The following is a 24,086-nucleotide window of genomic DNA, read 5'->3' on the forward strand; positions in this document are numbered from 1 at the left end:
GCTAGAAAACAGCGTTGTCTTTGGGCAACGACATAAAAACGACTTGCTCCCAGCTTGTTGCAGTTGTTGCTTAACAATGTTGCTTCAGTGATTCCCAAGTTTTGCGCGCGAAAATAAGCCCCGCCCCCGCAGCACAAAACAACTTCGAACAAAATGCGATTGTTGCTTGTTTTCACAACATGTTGCGAGCATATGTAGAGTACATAGAGTCGTAATGTAAGCGGGTGAGCTGGCGCCACTTTTAAGCATTTTCCAGGTCCCGAATTCCGAGACTCCTGTGTGACGCCGGGTCACTTTTTCGATACATAATCGATTGTTTGCGATACACGGGTACCCGGCCATCCGATGTAAACAAAGAAGATAGGAATCACCACGTATTCCACACCGCCATTTTGGATCGAACATGTATCGAAAAAGTGACCCGAACTCGGCGCACACCGGGCTCGGAACTCGTCGAGCTCTCCCATTTACATCACGACTCTATGTACTCTATGGTTGCGAGTGTTGCCTTCGAACAAAATAATGTGCGACTAGACCTGATGGATTGTGTTTTATTTCGGCAGAACGGAGTGTTCATCGGCTCGATCATGACTTGCGTGGCGATCCTCTTCGCCGGGTTCCTGGTGCTCTTCTCGCACATGCCGCGGGTGCTCTACTACGTCTCCTTCGTCTCGTACATGCGCTACGGGCTGGAAGGCCTCGTCAACTCCGTCTACGGCTTCGGGCGCGGCCCTCTCGAGTGCCCGGAGATGTACTGCCACTACCGACTCCCCGAGACCGCCTTCGACGAGATCGGCATGGTCGACGGACGCTATTGGCCCAACGTCGCCGCCCTCACCCTCTTCCTCCTCATGGTCACCATCGCCAGCTTCTTCTCCCTCAAGAAGAGCCTCCGCTCCCACTAGCCGACAGCCGCCCTACCCGTAATGCCCCCGTTTATTACCAGCGCTCCCATTCCATGGCCCTCAAAAGTTCCGGGATTCGGAACTTTTTGGTTCCGGTTTCTGTGAAGTTCCGGAAAATGTAGAGATCAGAGACATTTCGGGAATTTCAGAAATTTCGGGGAAAATTCCGGAAAATCTCGAAAATTCCGGATTTCAGGACTAGCCCCGGGAAATGGGGGCACTTTTTGTTAAAAACTTTGGCTCCAGCGAGAAGAAGAGTTCTTTCTTACGCAGGTCGACAAGTTAAAGGTGAATTTCAGGCCTCCCTCATGCACTCATCGTGATTTTTTAGCCACTTTTCTCTCAAACGAACTCTTGTTCTCGTTGTAGACTAAAGTGTGCGACATACTCATTGAAATAAGCTCATATATCAAACTACTTTATGAATCCGATCAGGCCCGAGGCAGTCTAACACCCGCTTTCTTGAGATAAAAACTGATGTCAGTTTGATGTCAGTATATTATCAAACCGTCGAACTGGCGTCAGTCTGACATGAATACGATAGCAATCTGACGTTAGTCTGCCATTAGTGTGATATCGTACTAACGTCAGCACGACAACTTTATGCTGTCATTTACCACATGCGGCATTGCAAGGGGCAAAATATTTCGCTTCATTTGTGGGTGACCGCATAGCCATCAAGAAAAGAAAAACCAACGAATCTACCGAAAATCTCTAGGTATCCTATGTCAAGTGCAATGTGTAAAATAGTAATTGATAGGTGTTAGCTTTTTATGGTGAATTCTGTTCGTCGTCCATTCTCTTTTTATCAAAATCAGGCCAGAGATCTGTCATCCATCAATTAAGCACGAGTCCGTGCTTCTCGCTTAACCTGTGAATGAGACTTCTTGATTTGAGGCTTCCAGTTAAATAAATCGTGCGAAAGCGTTTGAGTTTTGGCTAAAATATTGAATTTAATCAGCCAACCAACCATTATATAGGTAACCGTAATTTTTTGCTGATTCGTTTGAATAAGAGTACGGCTTTCCGGAATGCTTCTTGAAATGTTTTCAGTCTACATTCCGATTGAAACATTTCGATCATCACAAACGCTGCAGAATTGGGACCGCTTCTATGAGAGCATCTAATTTAAGCTTTCAATATTCCCCCAAGTTGTTTTAATAATTTTAGATGTTATGTCTCTAACGATCTCTAGATTTCGTAGATACATTTTTCTTACCTACCAATTTGAATGCATCCTCCCAAATTGACGATTCAGTGATGAGGAAAAAATTAAGGAATGATTTCATGTCACAATTTGAAGGGCAAGATAGGCCATGTATCTCTTTCAAATCGTATTTTTTTGTGTTTTATGCTCTACTTAAATTTCCATGAGTATAGGTTTATTAACTTCGAAATGCAGTCTTGAAATGCATTTTATCATGAAAATTTCTGGGAAATGCCCTTCAATTCTGAAATGTTAGGTATTTCATTGTATCATACTTACTTTGTCCGGACGGTAACTCAGAACATATTTCAACTGCAAAAAATATGGTTCTTTCTATACCTAGCGATCTTGACACTCCAGCGTCCTGTATCTATGATTATACCAAATTGAAATATTTTGTATAGAGATATTGAAAAATAACTGCGTTCTGGATTTGTTTATTTTCCTATTAATTCACGACTCTCAAGATTATAACCATATTTATTGATTGCCTTCTTAGAGAGATAGTGAAAAAAGATAAATTCAGATAAACTGTCATCCCTTTGCTTCAACATCGTAAGTTTAAGATAGAATTAAATAGGTTTTCAAACATATCATCCTGACTCGAAATGAAACTGAGTGAATGTTAAAAAGTTTGTACAGATGTAGATGTAAGATTTGACTCATTTATAGTTACCTACCTGCTAAAGTTACTAAGCTCATAAGACTCTGCCTTTTTTCCTGCCCCCAGTATTACCTGCAGTGTCAAAGGATTCTTGCCATTCTGAAATCATCTGCTATAATAATTAGTGTAGGTAATAATGTACAGTTTTTCTGTTGAAACCTTGCTTAGGAGTAGATATGATTCCATTTAACAGATGTACTTTGCGCATGTCGCGCACACTCGGTTGGATGCGCACATTAAAATGTGCGCATCCAACCGAACATATACTTCTATCTTTTTATATTTATTTTATCCCCCCCCCTTTCCCCCTTAAAATCAACTTTTATACATTGTTTTGAGGTTCAGCGCTATAAGAAGGCAAACTATCGCGGGAACCTCACCCAAAACTACTTATAAGCTAGGTTTCATGATTTGCATTTCTATTTTTGTACAAAAGTATCTGCACCTGCGTGTCAAAGAAAGGAGAGAAACCTTTTTCTATTTAATATTTGTAAATAAAATATTCTTCCTTGTTTTTTATGAAGAGTTTTTCTTGTTCAATTTTCCCAATACTCCTTTGAGCGAGGGTATGATGAATTCCAGCCGAAGTGTCCTTGAGGTAATTAAGAGGATGGGAAGGAAATGAGATAACTATAAACCTCAGCCTTTTACTCCTTTCCCTCCAATAAAAATTATTTCCACCCTGCACGGAATATTCAGAAAAATTACCTCACAAAATTAGAATATTTTTGAAGAAAAACATAGAAATTTGAAATTTCATGATTGATAAAAGCAACACAACGAAAACTGCCCAATCTTAGCAGCGACAAATGCACAATGCTTCCTTCAATGGTTCTTCAGGTGGCGATGATTGTATAGCCCCTTGATACAACTATTCGAACTTGAGGGATGCGCGTATTGCATACCAAAAAATTGAAGGAGTTCTAGCTCTCAACGGCGGCGCTACCGCTTCGTTCTTCGTTCTCCAGCGTTGACAATAAAAGGTTGCTGGAGAAAACAGAGCTCGCAAGAGTGAAGAGATAGGCATGAAAAACGGTCACCCTCTGTGTCACTCATTTCACATTTCTCTTCAATTATGACTGCCTCTTCTTCTGCCTGGATCCTCTTAATTCCGGCGTTGCCTATTGTACCAATGAAGTAAACTATTATTGAAGGGCTTGGAGGACAAGGCGTATGAGTGCAGTTTTTGCTATTTCGAGAAATACGTGTTTGAAGTTTCGAAATTACTACTCGTTATTTTTCACCAATTTTGAGATCGCAATTCTGTTGTCAGGAGACTAAAAGCACTCACTTGCCAATTTTGACAAAGACATTCAACGTAATAAAGGTGTGGTTTTTTTAAAGAGGAAATATCTCGTTCGAGTGCAGTTTCGATATCAGTATCGAATGCGATGTTTTCTCTCTAAAAAAACCACGCTTTTTTTACGTTGAATTTCTTTGTTAAAATTGGTAAGCGAGTCTTTATTCTTCTGACAACAGAATTGCGATCTCAAAATTCGAGAAAAATGACAAGTAGCTGAAAAAATGGAACCAATTGATGCGATATATCGCATGCCGTTCTGACACAAAATATGGCGTCCATCGAATCACCTTAAGACTAGTTTTACTTGTAATCAATAATATCTCAGTTTTTTCAAAACTGCACTTATATGCGCATTGTCCTCCAAGCCCCTCAATTGATTTTCATACTGACATTTTCAATTTTCCGAAAAAAAAATGCATTCCTCGTTAAAAAGTGTAAACTGCAACTTTGCGGATCCGCGGAATCGCGAAAGATCTAGGTATCTGAGCATGCGATTTGTAATGTTTCCTTCTAACATAATTTAACGAGCCGTCTTTTCCATGGATTCTCTTTTTCGGTTTCTTATGGACAGATACTATTAACGCGCTCTTTCGATGAACGATCTAAACAAAACGCACACAATTCGTCGTTTCCCTCACGATAGAACGTAACTATATTTCAATGTTGCCAAATTTTCCGTCAGACATTGCATTTTTACTCGGAGAATCTTGGATATTTTATACTGAAAATTTCACTGATTTTTCCTCTGATCTCATTCAAAAATCAGAACAATTTTGGACGAAAATCCCACAAGTACTTTCTTGTAAACAAATTGATTGTTTAAGTTAATTTGACAACCTTGGAATTGAGTTACGTTCTTTCGTCCGGGAGACGACGAATTTTGAACCCAACGTGACCATTCTTTTACCGAATATTGTGAATGCGATAGGAAATCTGTACATCATCCCGAGCCGAAAAAAACGTGGTTGTATAGATGGTCCAAGTGCGGAACCCTGCATCTCCTTATCGGCGTTTCAAAATCTCCACTCCTATTTTATTTTTTCCAAGAGGAACAAAACAACGTCACAGTTTGAAATATATAAAAACTATTCTTCTACGTCCAACAGAGAAGAGAAATAAAGGAAGCTTCCAAAAAATTACGTTACTAGTTTTCCAAAGAAGTGAGAGGCTTGGAGGACAAAACGCATAAGTGCAGTTTTTGAAGAAATGGAGGTAATGATTTCAAGCAAAATCAGTCTCAGTGCATATTTTGTGACAAATCCGCATCTAAATTTTAATTTTTAAGCATCAAGAAGTCAGTTTGAACTTTCTTTCTGCCGTAAGGATCTATGTAGTATGTCGAAACCGCAAACGCGATTTCTCGGAACGGCTAAAAACTGGACTTGTGAGCCTTATCCTCCAAGCCTCTCTAATGAAGTGTGCCAAAAAGTCTGCAGCATCGCAAACGGAGGTAGGTACGTGGTTTCGAATTTTGGCCATATCGTTATGATTTCCAAGTTTTACTGGAAAAACTGTAATTTAAACAAAAAAGTCTAGTAAATATGTTTGAGAAAATTCTATTATGTACTGGGTGATTTCACAATAACTGGAATAGTTTTGTCGCCGTAACAGACAACCGGTCATATTTTTAGTAGAAATGATAATCACTCGAATTTTTTCGCAAGAATCTTCAAAGGGTTACGTATTAATACGCTTTCGAATGATTTATTGCTCTACTTCTCAATTAATTTTGTGTAGGTAAATTCCGAAAATGTGCTGTCTGTTACGCGGTAAAAAGACAGCGTGCGTCTGTACTGTCTAACCACCACCGCCCCCCCCCCCCCTCAAATTTTGCAATTTTCTTAAATGTAGATATAAAAAAAATCGTATTCAGAAAAGATATTATAAACGAGAGAAGGCGACCATATCTCTCATTTCCTGATAGTATTGTAATTCCTAATTTTGTCGTCTTTCTGTGATACAAGAGACAGCACTTTTAATTATTCAAGTTAAGAGAGAAGCCAAGCACGCAACAAATTGGCGCAGAGCAGAGAGCAATGATGACCAGGACTTGAGATGAAAAGGAGAACCCCTCGACGCGGTGGTTGGCATGTAACACATATTAGCGCCTACAAGACTGCATGAATACTTCACGCATTGTGTCAAACACAGTGCGCCGAGTGCGGTCAGCAGCAGCTGCAGCGGTCGGCGGCGTGAAATGCATAGCGCCTACAACACTGCATGAATACTGCACACATTGCGTCAAACACAGTGCGTTCAGCAGCAGCCGGTCGGTGTGAAACACATAGCGCTTAGGTACTACGTGTAGTTGATTCGATCGACAGACGCGTTGGTCGGCGGTGACGGGGACTTGATGCAACTATTTAAACTTGATGGATGTCCGTATCGCACCGACTGAAGTGCGAAGACCACGTATCTCCATGGCGGTGTTTCAAAATTTCCGTTCTTATTTCATCTCTCCCATGAGAAACAATCCAAATTTACGACTTTAAATTTTGAACCAAATCTTCTGCTATCGAAGACGAAAAATCATGGAGAATTTAAGTTTTATTTTGACCAGCTTCTCGAAAGAAAAATACAATTTCTAAGGAAGTCTGCAACGTCGCAAATGGAGAAACGTCGTCTCTCACTTGGCCCAAAAATATGTATGCATAAAATTGAAGGCATTATGACTTTCCTCTCTCAACTTATATTCGTCTGTATCGATAAACAATGGGACGCGTTCGCTACGGCGCCTTGATACAACTATACAACCTCGACGGATGTCCGTATTGCGTTCAAAAAATTGAAGGCGTTTTGACTCTCGGCTCATACCTACAAGATTGTAGGAATACTTCACGCATTGCGCCAAATACAGTACGGCCAGCGCGGTGCGACGGCGGAAGTTAAAATTATTTAACCATATTTATGTTTGTTCTTTCATTTCTTATGGATGGAAGGCCTTGTCCACACAGAGATAGGTTTACGGAACTTGACTTTCGCTCCAAGTTTCGTGAACTTTTGCTTGTAGTCTTGCAGGGGCTTTCGCGACAAATGTGTCCAACACGAGTGTACGAGTCTGATGCACCCCTTCCCCTCTCCCTCCGGCTCGTTCACTTGATGGTTTTTATTGATGTTTCAGAACGAATGAGAAGGGGGCGGCAAAATACAGGCGGCCTGTGGGCGGCAAGTGGGTAAATCCGGCCCTGGAATGAATGAAAAAGTGAAAACCTTCGAAGTCTACATTAATTAAGATGATTTCAAACCCTTGTAGAATATTCACATTTATCGCTCAATCTGGCAACGCCGGAGTGGAATAAAAGGTGAAATGAATGAAAAAGTGAAATCCTTCGAAGTTTATAATAATGATGTTGATAATGACGATGGGGGTGTTAATAAATCACAAACAAAGCTTCGAATGAGCAGTAGGTATTGAGTGATGAGAAATCCACCGACCACTTTCACCATGGCCAGGTGCATGCGGGAGGAATGCTCGAGCTCTTATCATAATTGATAGCGTACTTGGAGTGCATTCCCCCCCCCCCCCCCCTCATCATTTGACGGCAGGTGGAAGATTACGAACGTTTAGTCTGTTTGTATGCAACATATTTTTGTAACAAAAATATACCCACCCAAGTAGCACAGTGCAACGAAAATATTGAAATTAAATTGCAATTTGATTTCAATACCATTGTAATTTTTTTTTACCATCAAATTGCAATATTTTTATATGATTTAGTCGATTTATGCCGATTTTAAATAATCAACAAAATGAGCTCCATGCGTCAAAAAGGTAGGCAATATGCAATGCAATGAAAAATAACAACTTATTTCAATTTTATTGCAATAAGTTTCAATAAATGGGGCCCCTTCAAATAGGAGCTAGGCAACATACACAACACTCAGTTGAATTGCAATATTTTTACTATGTAACTGCTATTTATTGCAATCTGTGCTACTTGGGTACCTGATGAGCTCAGATAGGGTAAAAACAGCATCATTCTAACAATCTGATATCATTTTTCCACGGACCGAAATACTTCATGAGTCCAGCATTTTAATGAATTCTCCGAGGGAAATACATTATAGTGTTCCATTAAGTATCATTCGTCAATATTGTAAGATAGTGTCAAATTCCGACAAGCTAGGGTGTATTTCCTGTTAGAGGATCTACGGCATGCTGATACATAAACTTCGGCTGATTGACTGGCAAAGGAGGATCTTAAAAAGGGTGATCCTTTCAACAAAGACAAGAAAAATAAAACTTCCTGCTCTAAGAGGTATGTTTGAAATACCGATATAACTTTTTTTTGACAAAATTGAATAAATATGAGCTAAGCAGTCACATTCGCATTTTCGTGTTTCAAAATCTCATCTCATATTTTAATTTTTTGGAAGGAAACAAATCAACAACCCCACTCGAAAATGGTTACAATTTTTCTTACCCGTACAAGGGTTATTTTTACAAAATTTTAAGTAAAATGATGGTTGGTTTCCTTCCAAAATATTATAATAAAAGATGAGATTTTGCAACACTACACAGTAAATGTGACTACTTTGCTTAACTCTCTTCAATTACACCTCTAATACCTACAGTTTTATGCAACAACGACTATAGTGACAATACTTCAGTTGTCCATTCAGGACTCTTTGATTTAATAATATTCATTTTCCATCACTGCGACTTGTCTGAGAGAAGATCTTCACTAAAATTGGTAACAAAAAAAAAACCATACCTCTCTTGTTTACTTTGTATTATTAAAAATTATAAAAATATAGGTATTCAATGTTTGTTTTCTCTAATCATCATTTTGCAAACTAATGTCAATTTCCAAAAGATCTTCTCGCCGCCTAAAAATTACAACTTCAGTTTTAAACAGAAAGCACTCAGAGGAAATAAACTGTTTTTCTCGGTTAGATAATGATGATGATGTTGTAAATGAGATCTGTTGTGAACTTTTACGGCATTTTTCAATTCTCATTAGGCATTTTGCAATTCTCTCAACTCAAAAGCATAATTAAAAGTACATATGTACACATACTGCTCACCATGAACCTCTAAATGAGTGCTTTCAATCAAAATTTGGTGTCATATTCATAGGATTAGGTAAATATCAAAGTAAAGGTAAAACAAATCATTGGGTCTTTGAGACAAGCTGATTTATTTTTTGATACAACTATGACTAACGGAATAGAATACTTTTTGACAAGCTTTAACGAAAATTTCCCTGTGATGTTTTTAAGCACAGATAACAAGAAATAAAAAGCTGAATATAAAAATAAATGAAAAAAGATAGTAAAAGAACATCCAACAATGATAGAACAAAATAATTGTTTTTAACAGGGCACACAATAGAAAAAGACTTATAGTCAATTGAAATAACTTTGCATATTTAGACACTAAGCACTATCTTAAAGTAGATGCTGAGTATTTTGCTCTTGTCAATTCGACTAGAGGATAATAGACAGAGATTCAACCAGTCTCGAGATGGATGATATCTTGAAATATTCGGAAAAGAGAGAAAAATTGGAAAAAACAAAAAATTAATAGCAGCTTTCAAAAGAGCACCTAATTTCTAAAATTAGATCTTATATTAAGCTTGTTCAAATAGTCTGGGCTTAATAGGAAACATGAATTTCATCAGCTTAAATTAAATCTCCTTTATTATTCACTTACTTAATTAAAACATGAGTGTCCAAAAGGACTGATAGGTGAAAAGGTTTGCTCAAGGGTAACAAGAACGGAGCAGGAAAAGTCCAAAATCATTTTCCAGGATGGGAAAAATAATATCAGACACTTCATGTTCATTACTGATCCCCAATGATTTTTTGGAATGTTCTGACACCTGAGGAAGCTAGAAACATTTTTTGAGCGAGCGGTGGCACAGAAATTTTGGAGCATAAAATATAAAAGCACTGGCAGTGACCTTAAATTATTCATAGAAGGTAGGTAGAAGAATAAAAATACTGCAATGATTAAATAGAGAATATCACTGGCATGACAACCATTTCACAACTTGAGTAAACAACTAACTGTAAAATAAATGCGGTATGAAAGGATAAAAATCATTAAATAAGGAACTGAGCCCACTTGAAATTTCATGGTGAATACAGGCTCCACTTGATCAAAATGTACCTGGTTTTCATTTGATCAAATTCTTAGAGATGAGTTTGAGTTAAAGTGGAACACAGTCACTAAGCAAATTGAATATTTAAATAATGTCTGAAGTAGTCTTAAGAAGTTTGTTAAAGTTTCAACTTTCTGGAGATGCTATCATTACCACTAATATTCACATTACATGTTTAGCAGAGGAAAAAATAATGATGTGGTTTCAGTTAAAACTCTGATGGAAACGAGCAATTACAAATTCTTTAAACAATTCAATGATTCTAAGTACCAATCTGTTCAACATCTACAATAAGTCTCACATAGATCTTGGTGAAAGATGAATAAGATTTAGGGCTTTAAGTATAAAACAGGAATAAATTCCAGAATCCTAACAATGGCAATTTTTCCCATGAGATCACTGTTCTTTATTTTCCCTTGAGCTAAAAATCCTCATGATTAAAACTTAGTAAATTGATACTTCCATGAGAATGTAAGGCCATAACTGTGAAATATAATTTAAAAATATAAATGTGCATTTGAAATTGGAAATGAATTTAGCTCGATGATGTAAGCAGACACTGAGGAAGCTGAGGCTTGGTGCAATATTTCGATAGCACTCATGTAGGTTCTGGCTTGTTTCGAGCAATTTTGGTTCAGTTATATTTTTGTTATTTTGAGACTTGGTGAACAGCATGAGCAAGGTACTCAACGTTTTTCGAGGTTACTCCAGCCATGGATATTCTACCATCTTTTGTGAGGTAGACACTAAATTCTTTGACCAATCTTTCAACCTGCAACACAAAGCAATAATTTGACAGTTGTAATCGGACTAGGCTTCAGCTTAAAAATTAGATTCCACTTTTCTCGATAGAAAAGCAAAGTTATGGACAAATGTGCTATATTCATGTAAACTTTTAGGGTTTTAAAGTCCCTATCAAATGCCGAACCAAACTTTATTAAACATTTTTACCGAAGTAATCTCTAGATGCCGTTGGTTTTTCTGCCAGTGTGCGCTGGCATTCAGTTTAAAATTGAAATTCTCTTTGTTGAGGGAAAGAACTCATGCCAGCAAAATTTCATTCAAAGAATTATGCTACATGAGTTTTTTCCCTCTGCGATGAGATTTTCGGTTTTAAACTGAATTCTAGCGCACATTGACCAAAAAACTCATAACATCTAAACAACTGGTGCGCACAAACCCTCTTGTCACAACACCGCTTTGCCTTGGCATTTTGGAGCTGTTTAGATAATTCCCTTACAAGTAAGCTGTAAATTCGCTTGCAACTGCAACCGCATGCCCAAGTTTCAGACTGGTTTTCAAGACCTCACCGAACTTGGAAGCAGAAAATCAAAGGCTCTGGACTGATGATGGGTCCAATTAGACCTGAATCGAGTCTGCAGTTTCTCTGATGGGTCAAAACTAGTGTTGCACCAAGTAGCATGATACTGTGAGGAGGATTTGCTCGCATGAATTTTTTCCCTCTTCAGTGAGAATTTCAATATATAACTGAATTCTAGCAAAAGTTGGCAAAAAAACTAAAAGTAATTAAGTGATTGTGCTCACAAAACTACTTGAAGCAAAGTAATCTTTGTCAACAAACATCTAGAATGGGCGTCAACTGAGGTTTTATCGAGGATTCTTATTACGGCTATGCTGAAGGATCCCCACACCCCTTATGGGAATGTGTGCCCTGTTTGATTTTCAATTTTTTATGATTTATACTTGTGTAAGTATGGATGCTGCTTAAAACTCATCATCGCGCCAACTTTCTACAAGGCACCGTTTTCGCACAATCTGTAATGGAAGTTGCAATAATTACTTGAATAAATGAAGGCAGTGCCACAATTTAACGGGGAACTACAACTGGTGAGCAATAAGGAAGAAAGAGGGAGAGAGGAAAGGAACTGATTTGGACGGTGAAACGTAAAAGGCTTGCGAAATCCGAGATAAGACTAATATCCCGCATAGTAGTGGTACCTAAACACGCTGAAGTTTTCCTCTTTTTCCCTCGTTTTCAGCCCGTTTTGAAAGATAGAGGGATGTTTCCCGATCTTGTTAACCGCGCTGCCTTCATTTATTTGAGTAATTTTTTAATTTTCAAACGCGAACTGTGCAAAAACAGTGCCTTGTAGGAAGTTGACGCAATGATGACTTCTGATCAGCATTTACAGACAAGTTTAAATCAATAAGAAAATCGAAAATCGAACAGGGCAAACAATCCCATATGGATTGAGCGGGGTCCTTTGATCCTTTATGTGCTATGCTTAGTAAAAAAGTAAAGCATAGGAAGTAAAAAGAAAAGACCCTTCAGATTTTCATTTCTCCTTTGCGAACATCAAAACCACAGACATAGGAGATCCAAATGCCTTTCAGTCTTGATTTACTTCATGAATATTAATTTTAAGGTGAGATAAAGAAACAGGTGAAAAGGAAAAAGACAAAGTAGAAGAGAGAGATAAAAAATTGTACCTGAGGGGCTTGTAAGCCAGTGAAACAGAACATTCCAATTTGATCAGTGATATGATTCCAATTCTTTGTGGAACCTTCCTTTTCTAGATTTGATTTCAGCTGCTGACGGACTGAGATAATACGATCTGCCATTCCCTTCACCTCTTTTAGCCTGAAAGTATTGAAACCCATTACTCAAAAGTTGAGAACAATGTCATACAGAGCTTAAAAATCTGTGATCACTGTTTTTTTTTTTTTTTTTTCATCCACTGCAACCTTTACGTCATCAAAATTAAGGCCTTGTCTCCAAGGGTCATTTCACAGGATTTGTCCCAGGGAAAAATCCCACTTATGAAGGCCAGGAAGTCCTAGTACCCAGAGAAATATTGGGCTAGTCAATATTTTTTCCGGTGCCAAGTATGGTCCTTGTACCTACCCCTAAAACCAACTGAGAGGGGAAGAAGAAGTGAAAGCGAACTGTGCGATATTTTTTTGGTCACTCTATTGTTCGTATTTGTTGGGTTAAAATAATGTGTACAATGGGCCTGTTGCAAACTTTTGCTAGAGCAGAATGAAGAGTTGTTTCCTATAGATAATGCCTCAAAAATCACGATGAGCGCATCGGCAAAGTCTGAAATGCATTCATAAGTTCACAATCTGCGTAAGAAATTTGCGTCATTTTGAGCTTCCCGCTTCAAAAACGATACTACTGCACAGGTGAACATTTTGTTAGAGGAGTCGCTCCATCGTCGGCAATATTCATCATGGCCGACGCTTGCGCAGTTCCTCGCGTAATTCGAGGAGAGTTCAAGGTCAATTAAGGCGGGCGAGGAAAATATGAACGTAAACACGCCGATTGTTATATGGTTTAATCCTGTTCAGGTGTTATCTCGTCCCATCACACGTGTTTTGGCGGACTGGCGTAGGCCATGATGAATATTGTCGCCAATGGAACGACTCCTCTAACAAAATGTTCACCTGTACCGTAGTATCGTTTTCGAAGCGGGAAGCTCAAAAAACCGCAAATTTCTTACGCAGATTGCTAAGTTATGAGTGCATTTCAGACTTTGCCGATGCGCTCATCGTGATTTTTGAGGCATTATCTGCAGGAAACAACTCTTAGTTTTGCTCTAGCAAAAGTTTGCAACAGGCCCATTGTCGATCATGTTCAATTATTATTTTAATCCCGGTTAAATACTCAATTTTTATTAAGTTATTTTCATGCACAAACTTGTCCGTGTGAGCCCCTTGGACTGTAAGAGCCCCGTCCCGTGGAGACAGTAACTGCGAAAAATCCCAGAAGTTTCATTCCTGCAATTCGAACTTGGAACAAATCCCATGAAAACGTCCCGTCAAGACAAGGCCTAGGGGTTGATTTGAGATGTTGGGACATTTGTAAAACCAAAATTCTTGTAAGAAATTCATTCAGTAGTATCATCAGCTCGATTTTGTGTTTTTCAGCACCTCTTTGTCTTGCAGACAGTTACAAATAAATATAATGCTTTCTTATAGCTGAAGGTCCGCATTATCTGAGTCCAGGTTAACACAGGATGAAATTTTTCCTATCCAAAAACAGATGTACACAATTTTATCAATGACTTCATGCTTGTGAGTGTCCTGCATGATTTACAATACTCCAGTAAAGACTGCAGTTGCACTAAAAACATAGTGACAATAAAACTCCGAACCATGTATTGCAGTTTGAAACATTGCAGACTTCCTGTCATACGTACTTCATTCTTTGGGTGTAAAATTAGTCAAAGGTATTTCTTAAAAACTACCGTAATTTTTCTTCTCTGGACAAAGAAAATTTTGTGAAAACTTCAAGGAATGATGTTGATCTTTTCTCCATTAGAAAAATAAAATAGGAGTGGATATTTTAAACACCGCAAACAAAATGCGTGGTTTGGGAGTTTCATCATAGATAGGTGCTAATTGTGAGCTTCCAGAGGTTCCCTATCAAGAAAACTTCTCCAATATCTTACCATTGGGCTTTCAGGTCAGCATTGCCAAGGATTTCTGTGACGAGGCGAGCACCATTGATGGGTGGGTTTGAATACATTGGTCGAATCAAAATTTTCACCTGAGACAATACTCTAGCTGCTTCTTCCTTTGACCCTCCAGTGAGTGTAAAAGCACCAACTCTCTCACCTGAAGGGAAAAAAGAACCAGGATTAGAGCACAAATTTAAGAGCCAGATGGAATCAGGGCTCTGAAATGAAATCTGACAACTGAGCTGACCACAGAAGGAAAGAGAAATATCAGTTCTGGAGAAAAGACTATTGATGGGAATTTTCCATCCTAGTAATGTCTGTAATTTCTGGCCAACTTGAGAGGTATTACAATGAAAATAATAATGATACTAAAAAATTCTTCAGAACACTCAATATTCACACACTCTTTTCAATGAATGAGCTAAAATGCTTGCAGACTCGTTTGTTACGTAAACTTCTGTACATTGCTCTTAAAAGTTCTGAGAATAGAAGTTAAAGTCTAAAAGATCGTAAAGCTCTGAACAGACTGAAAAAAAAATGAGGAAAGCTTATAACCCTTGAAAAATTTGTTCCCCTTTCAACATTATTCAGGTCTTTTCACAAATTCGGGGTCTTTCCGGATTTTTACAGTCCTCGGCAGGCTTGTGATGAGTATTTTTTGCATTCCTGGTTTTATCATTGAATTTTTCAAAATTTCAGCTATGGAAATATTTGAGAATGTACCTAGATATCAATAAATAATTGAAATCTGAAGAATCTCACCATAAAGACCCATATTTTTAGCGTAAGACTGGGCTAGAGCTATGTGGTGTCCTTGACTTAGAAAATACCTAACGGCAAAAGCATCACCTACCACATCACCTGCAAGAAAAACAAAATGTTAGAAGTATACCTATCAAGCCACATAGGGATTGTGGAACTAATGGTAAACAAATTATTTTATTGAGAGGGTCTAGTAAATATACCTACATCTAATATTCTGGTAAACACAAGTACATCATCTGGTGATTCCCCTGCCCCAGAGACTAACATCTCTGGATAACCAAATGAATTGATCATTGGCTCACGATCACTCAATTAAGAAATTTCAAGCAAAGATCAACCCTTGGTGCTTGGGTGTTGACGCCAAGTCAACATATTAGCTTGACAGTTTGCGCTCGAGAGTCCACCTAATTGCAGCGAAAAGTAAAGAGGAAACATAAAGTGCTGCACTCTGCCGGCATGTTAGTAACCTATCAAAGATCTTCAGTTCACTTTTTTCTGCTAGCAGAAACTGGCAGATCATTTTTGTTAGTTTGTTTTGCACTTGAGTATTGGCTTACAGTCAACAGGATCGCCAGGTGTATAAATACAAGCACAGGAGGAATAACCCTGAAAAATAATATGAGTTCACAGAGTTAAGGTTTCTTGACACCTTAGGTAGAATAATTTTACTGCCTTGAGTCAATTCTTGACAGAATACTGACACGAAAGGAGACTTACCAGAAGCAAAGCCTTGGTAAGCCATGTCAAAGAAGGGGAACAGTTTCCTCTTTTTAACAACTTCTGACAATTCTTTCCACTGCTCTGGCTTTGGATCAACGCCTGTAGGATTGTGAGCACAAGCATGCAGAAGAATTATGGAATTTTCAGGAATGGCCTGTAAAAAAGAATATTTACGATGTAAATTGTGTTCATAAACGTTTGAAAGTAATTAATTCAATTTGATTTCCCTTTCTTTTACAAAAAACTGCACTACTTCAAAGTAAAATAAAACAAAATATAAAAGGAAAGAAAAGAGACTTTCCACTCACCAGGGCTACGCCTTACATCGCTTGGACTCTGGTTTTGTGAAGATAGAAAAAAAATGGAAACTATAAAGGATAAAATACGATGAGTTAATTATACACATCGACTCCGATGAGTTACGAAAGTTTAGGGTCATTCCAAAGCAAAATAAACCAGAGTAGAAAACTGTCTTTATTTATTTTTTATTTTATTACTTTTTTTTCAGGGAATAACATTGGGAGAAGTTATGATAAGAAATTTGACACCAAGTGCCATAAGATGTGATCAAATCCTATCAAATATTCTGTAAAAACTAGAAAAAAGGTAAAATTTCAATTCTTAATGATCCACCCAGAACAAAAAAAGCTCAATTTTTGAGTCTGATGCAGGTTCAACAATTTGTTCAAACCTGTTCTAACTTGTCAGATGATTGGTTGAAATGGTTTTTTGTATGATTGCTGTAAAAACTAGGCACATTTGGTATGTTCAACTTTCCGAACAGATGATTGAAAATTGCGAAATTATAGTTATACTCTCTGTAATGTTGGATTGTAATTTTTGTAGGACATATTACTCAATATTTTCACAGTATCCTCCCAAAAGGGTTTTTTCTATACTGTCTAATTTTCCTTAGGTGCAACCTAAATTATGGAAAAGTCTTAGTGAGAATTGTAAAAGTCTTACGTTAATGTCTTCTAGTGCACCGTTAAAATCGAAACCACAAGTGCTGGGTTCATAGTAGCGGTAGCTTTTAACATTTAATCCAGAGTGTTTGAAAATAGGCGTGTGGTTCCCCCATGATGGAGTTGGGAGGTAGATGTCTTTAGCGCCAGGGAAAAACTTTGCCAGGAAGGCTCCTCCGATACGCAAAGACCCAGTTCCAGAAATTCCTTGTACCGTTGCATTCTGCAATCACACATAAAGCAAATAGTAAAAAGGAGAGCAGTTTTATACGGTCTTCCTTCATTGGCAGGATAAAAATGTTTCACTTGTAAGGAAGCTTATTTCCGAACAGATAATAGCAACCTCATTTGAGCTGTATTTAGTGGAAAAGAACCAAATTTGTTAGGAGACAAGAGGTTTGTGTCCCAAGTTGTCAGTAGGATTCTTCACAAGAGCCAATATTTATCAATGAAGAGCGACTTGATCAGTCAAAAACCACAGTAAAGTAACAACTAAATCTAGGGAAACGCTAAGGTAGAATCCGTAACACAAAGGGCAAAAAATTACACCAAAAACCAGGACGTTTAAGATACAACTAATTTTCAACCAGAAAACAAAATTAAGGGCAATAAGTCTTCGATCTACTGTTATTGCGAAACCTCGACTCTCCTCAAAATGTTTCATTTTTTTATTTGATTTTTTATCTTTTAAATTTTGTGTATCCTGCAGCAGCCTTCCCCTGGATTAAGTTGTTACTTTAATGTTAATCAATGTGCGCTCTGCACTCAAGATTTTCCCTGGATTAATTCTTCTGTTTAGAAATCTATAAGGAACCAAACATGACTTAGTTCCGTCCTGTCTTTTCATTTCATTTATTTATTTTTTCTTTTCTTTTCCAGAGAGCAATGAGTGACCATTTCACTGAGAAAGGTATATGGTAATGGTATGTTATGCAGTAAATTATAGTATACAGAAAAGATGATATCCTATCAAATTAAACTTTCTCCATCAAAAATCCACAAATACTAAAAATCTAATAATTCATTGAAATTTTAGTGATCTCTAATTTTGATCGTTTTTGTTGAGTTATCCATCAGACTATTTTCATTTCATTGTTTAAATAATATAATTTACTTAACACTATGTTAGCCTTTGTTCAAGCTCTAGCTCCATGCTTTTTCTCATTCTCGGTTGAGCTTTCGCATCCTTTGTTACTGAATTTTTGGAAAGAGTTTGCAATTGTGATGAGAAAATGAATAAACACAAGAAATAGAAATAGAAACGTTAGGTACAAAAACTGCTTGAACAGAAATTGATGTGAAATCTTACTAAAAATTCTCATTGAGCAGACCACTTTCTTATCATACAGTTGATTTTTTTCTGCATAATGCTGCCTATATTCTTTTGAAAATCAATGGAATACAGTTAAGTAAAAGAGGCAATATCATTAATGGCCGAAAAATGAGTTGACTGACAATATCACATTAAAACAGTCTGAACCAAAATAGGAATAAGAGCATCCATGGACAATACAGGCAATTGGTGACAAAGCGAGGGGGAAAAGTACAGTTGTCCCATGTGTTGCAATATTTATGAGAAATGGGGGAATATTCAGATGGATCTATCCTGCTTTCCAGGAAAATAGGTCTCTGTATAATCAGCCTGTTCCTAATACATCGACCTACTTATCAAGATTTAATGAGCACTTCCTCTCACCGATACATCCCTCCCACCTCCCCTGAGGCTGTCTCTGCCTTTTGAGATGGGAGGATCAAAGTTCACACAGCTTACGCTAGAACTTCCTTTCCAAAATTACAGAACAGTTTCATTGCAAAATACTATAAAAATAGAGCATTAAAAAGTCTGTTTTCATACGTAGATGCAACATATCTCCTAGTTGGTTTTTGGTATGAAAGTTGAATTGTTAGTTGGAGACCTAAAGAAGAAAAGGCAACAATCATACAGAAATTCCATCTTAATATATGTTTTTTTAGAAATTTATTGTATACCACAGAATCCTATCAAATCATGCAAGTCATTGTCTATGAAAGGGTCCTATGGGGAGGGGGCTTGCTAGCAGCACTGCACTGCCGTGCTAAGGAAAAACGCCGTATGAACATTCGGGAGTTGCCAAATTTCCTTCGAAAAAATGCTTATTTTTAGGGAAACTTGTGAATAATTTTCTTTGAAATTTTCAGGAGCTTTAGGTGAAATTGCAAACAAAATCGTCTGAAAAATTGGGAGACAAATATTCATAAGTTTACCAGGAAATTTGTGTTTTATCAAAGGAAATTTGGCAACACCTGAAGGTTTATATGGCGTTTTTTCTTGGCACGGCAGTACAGACCAACAGAGGGACCTGCAAAAATACAAAGGAAATGGAGACTAAACATTGGAGAGTCTTTGAAGGAAAATGTGACGAAAGGGTTTTGATTATTTTTAAGCTTAAGTCCTGAAACTGATCTAACCTATCCTGACTATATATTTTCCTATAAAATTAGTATGGAAAAAGGAAACAGTAAAAAATCTAAGATACTTACAAGGCCTTCACTAACAACAGGACTGTCATCTCCTAATGCTAATTTTATGGAGAGATCACAAAAATCAGCAGTACCTGAAATTGGACAGTATTCTTTGTCATACTTCTTTTGGATGATATTCTCTTCAGCCTGAAAATTGAGAGAGAATAAACACTATCAAAGCAATCCTGGCAGACGAAATGAAAAAAGTTGGAAAGGCTTGAATTTAAGGTTGAAAGAGAAAAATACAAAAATTTGTCTCGCAGGAGGTAAACGGTGACTTTTTGATGCATGCATCCAAGTTGATATTGCATCTAAGGTACCTCTGTCAAAGGAAAAGCCATACCGGAAAGGAGGCAACAAAAAACTGACAAATGTCTCTGGAATAAGGTTAATAAAAGAAATAAAAAATTATGATAAAATTGTATCAATTTTCACACATTATCAGGCACCAAGTAGATGTTATAAAAATCCTCCAAAAATAATCCTGCATGATAAAAATTAATCACAACAGATAATAATCAACTCATTAAATCATAATTGATTTGCTGAATACCTCCACTGATAAAAATGTGTATTGGTTGGCGAGATAACAAATATAGACAAACCATAACACGATTTTACTATTTTTTCCCTCCTCGTGATGACCTTTCAAAAATGAATGAACTTCAAAAAAATAAGGATTAAAATTGTAGATCATTTTTTTGTGTTTCCTCTTATGAGTAGCCATTTGATACATGTGAGAAAATCAAACTTCACCATAACAATTTTGTTACTAAGTATTGGTTAAAAATGCAATTAAACTACAAACGATTGCGAATACAATTTCTACCACGACTGGTCCAGCAGTAAAAATGTTGTTTCTTTCAAATAACTGACAATGAGCACCCATCCCAAAACGATTTTTTTAAATTTTAAATAGGTTACTAATAAGCAAAACAAACATTTGAGGAAAAATTTCATTTTCTCACATCAATCACATTTTACAGCTAGAAGTTGAAATGGGAAGGTCTTCAGCCCCAATTTCATCACATTCCCCTTCGGGATAGGAGGGTCTGAGCTCATTATTGAGCAGCCAAATCCATTAACGCAAGCTTACAGAGATTCATATTTTTTGCCTCAGAATATTAGATTAGGAACAGAGAAACTCCTACAAATCCCTTCAAGATTTACTACAGTAAATAGATTGAAAGACATACTTAGAAATGAAGAAATCAAGATCTAACTACCCAAATGTTTAATGAAACTTTAAACAGGGATTTTAAGTCTTCAGAGCTGTTAGTTACCTATCCTAATTATTCAGTAAAAACAATCTTATCAAAGAGATGAGTTTTATCTCGTATTTACAAGTGAAATGAAAAACAACGGAATGACAGAGGAATGGATTTAAGATGATAAAAATACAAATAAGAATTGATGACGGAAGATCCCACAGATCAAAGTACTCTTCTTTTAATATAAGATCGTGAGAGACATCCACTTAAAAGGGGAAGGGGGGTTATAAGAGCTCATACCTACCGATGATGAGATAACCATCCGATCAAGATTCTCAAAATACACTCCTATCACACTAACTTATGAACAAGAGCAAAATGAAACTAAAAAACTTGGGTCATTCCTTTAGGAAAAATTTACAATTTTTTGCAGTGATGTTAAGAAGTAGGAGTCATACATCACTGCAGGTACCTACATGATATAAAAATTAAGTTGGAAGAAATAGGAATTACTAACCCCATATTTTGCGTGTTCGCAAGAAATTACCATAATAAAAATGGTTACTTTTGGAGCCTTCTGAGAAGAATATTTTCCCTCATAAGTTGACTAAAAAATTTGAATATATGACCCTCAAAAATGATTCACAGCTTTGAAGACAAATATATACAAAATATAAAAGGTGAACTAATAAGTAAACTGACCGTGCGAACACTTGGGAGAACATATGGCTTTCCATTATCATCTCGATAAGCACCAACACCCAGGTTGATTTTTTTAGGGTTTGTATCCTTTTTGAAGGCCTCCGTAACTCCTAGAATGGCATCAGGGGGTCCCATCTCAACACCGCTCCACCATCCACTGAAAGAAAATTTTGTTATAAGAACCTCAATAAAACGGTACAGGTATTAAAAAACATGCGAGTCAAAGTGTGTGGGCAACATAAGAATGTAAGAAACGTTGATTTTTCATTCAGGTACTCCCCTTGAACATAAACATACAGCCTGGAAAAATTTCATTTAAATATTTCTAATAATGAACATTTACTTCTGTTTCTTTATTTCTTTTTGTAACAGATTATTTGCCTTTAAATGAGAGGGTGCATGCAATTTTCCTGGCCTCACCGCTGCATTGCTCATACTCAAATGCAGTACTCAGAATAGGCATTATGCACAAATATCTGGGTGACTTCATCCTTACGATTTAGTTTCCAGGTGGAAAGTACATAGGGATGTCGTCAGATAAGTTGACATTTGCTTACTTTCGGTTTGAAGGCGGTTTTGCAATACTACTATCCACATGAAAACATCAGACTTTCGCAGGAGCAAGGTATCAAACTAACTTCAGCTTGGAGAGGTTTTTCAATACTTTCAAACCGTGTAATGCTTTAATTTATAGCCACACAGAAACCACACTCACATAAAGGTCACAGATCATAACTGATGAGTAGTTTATTCACAATACACTCATGAGACGGATGTTTTCAAGGTGGATAGTAGCAAACGACGCTATGTGCAGAGTTGTAAATTTGTCGTCAGCGCCTGCAAACCAAAAGTAAAAGAATGTCAACTTATATAATGACACTTCTAACTCTGTTGCAGTATTTAAAAATTTCACCATATTGTTTATTTTACGGAAGAAAATAGAACAAAATTCTCAGAAACTTTTAGGGAAAACCATGGAGTGAATATCCTTTAAAAAACATGAAGGAAGGTTCACAATAAAGCAAATAAAGGTGGAGAATGTTCTGCCTTCCCCAGGCGACATGCAACAAATGCGCCTAAGCTTTGAAGGGCTGGGCCATCGTTCCACCTAAAAAGGTTGAGACACCTTGTCAATTCTTTCAAACTAACAATTGCAAAGCAGTAGGTAGTAGGTAGCACCCTCAGCCCAAGAACGATAGGATTCGAAAATGAGACAGAAACACAGTGCAAAGCGTGTGGAGTAGACAAAAAATAATGAGGCTCTTAAAAAGTGGGCTTTTTGGCCAAGACAGCTCCTACAATTTTAAAGGAAAGGCAGGAAGCTGGAGGTGAGCCTGAGCGCTCATTAATGTCACTCTCAATGTGAAAGTTTGAAAGATTTTTTGAGCCAGCAGCCACCGGGTGGATTAAATTCCTGAAAAAGAACCATAGCTGGCAGCCGTTTTTGCCAGCAATCATCGAGTATATAGAGTTGTAATATAAATGGGAGAGCTGGGGCCATGTTCTGCTCGATGAGTTCCGAGCCCAATGTGTGCCAAGCTTCAGTCACTTTTTCGAAACATGTTCGATACAAAATGGCAGTGTAGAATGCATGGTAATTTCTATCTTCTTTGTTTACATCGGATGGCCCGGTACCCGTGTGTCGAAAGCAATCAATCATGTATTGAAAAAGTGACCCCCGAGTCACACAGGAGTCTCAGAATTCGGGACCTGGAGAATGCTCAGAAGTGGCGCCAGCTCTCCCACTTACATTACGACTCTGTGTCAGCAATACATATATTCTCATGCCTCAAGGGAATAAAGGGTTGAAGCAGGAGCTCAGCATGGACAGAAGGACTTTTACGAAGCAAGATGGTCTTGCACCTCACGGGTGTGAATCTCGCCTACTGGGTAACGTTACCAGGGTTCACAGCTGCTCCTCAGGCGTGTGAGGGTGCGAATGATCTCAGCAACAAAGCAAGCAGGGTGCATGGGGGCATGCAATAAAGAGGAAATCTGAGGAATTCTCAACTCTACGATCCCAACTGCTTCCTGACGCGCTGTCAGGACTCAGGAGAGCATTTTGATGAGGGCTAGGCTCACCAAATTTCATCATTATAGATTCAGCAAAAAAAGTAGGGTATGAGCATTTTAAATCCAGAGAAAACTTACTTATTTCTTTGAAGAGTTACAACAGCCGGCTGCTTAGAAAGTAACTTGAAACACGCTGAGGACAGGGAGAATGATGCAGAAGCCATGATTTTGGATGAAACACTTCTATAACTGCACGTTGATAAAACACCGGCGAGAACCGCACTGCGCGGAAATCGGAATGCACTAGAAAAGAGAGAGTATGATGAGGGTTTTTTTTAAACTGATCGTTACTTATCACGCCAACGAGGAGAGGAGCTCGGTGATTTCCACTTATCACAAAAATGTCACGAAGCGCACGAAACTTATCACTTATCACTTATCAGTGAAACGGTGCGGAGGGAGGGAGAGAGCTGAAAACTGGAGGTGCATTACATGGAACATAGCTGCCAAATTGAAACTTTAAAAACCAGGAACGTATGTAAACAAACGTACTTGCAAATTTGAAAGAAGTACATTAGACAACATTGCTTTCGACGAT

The 24,086-nt window shown here is 37.7% G+C and overlaps 2 protein-coding genes across 5 annotated transcripts in view; one reads left to right on the forward strand and one right to left on the reverse strand.

The window, feature by feature from the left end:
* Positions 1-3,293, forward strand: part of LOC109033434 (ATP-binding cassette sub-family G member 1) — a 139,547-nt gene extending 136,254 nt beyond the window's left edge. For all 4 annotated transcript variants that reach the window (XM_072299356.1, XM_072299355.1, XM_072299358.1 and 1 more), the window contains one exon: positions 564-3,293. In XM_072299356.1, the coding sequence (XP_072155457.1) occupies positions 564-905 (342 nt within the window). In that variant the 3' untranslated portion in view covers positions 906-3,293. The remainder of the gene's footprint in view (positions 1-563) is intronic.
* Positions 3,294-9,196: 5,903 nt separating this feature from the next.
* On the reverse strand, positions 9,197-23,936 carry Got2 (glutamate oxaloacetate transaminase 2). Its single transcript, XM_019046052.2, has 9 exons — positions 23,627-23,936; positions 21,476-21,632; positions 19,581-19,709; positions 17,062-17,283; positions 16,093-16,249; positions 15,373-15,471; positions 14,602-14,767; positions 12,638-12,788; positions 9,197-10,958 (listed from the first exon to the last, which is right to left on the reverse strand). The coding sequence occupies exons 1-9, from the start codon at positions 23,710-23,712 to the stop codon at positions 10,836-10,838; spliced, it is 1,290 nt and encodes a 429-aa protein (XP_018901597.2). The 5' UTR covers positions 23,713-23,936; the 3' UTR covers positions 9,197-10,835.
* Between the last annotated feature and the right edge of the window lie 150 nt (positions 23,937-24,086).

Source organism: Bemisia tabaci, chromosome 4 (genome assembly GCF_918797505.1).
Source record: "Bemisia tabaci chromosome 4, PGI_BMITA_v3".
NCBI classification, from domain to species: Eukaryota; Metazoa; Arthropoda; class Insecta; order Hemiptera; family Aleyrodidae; genus Bemisia; species Bemisia tabaci.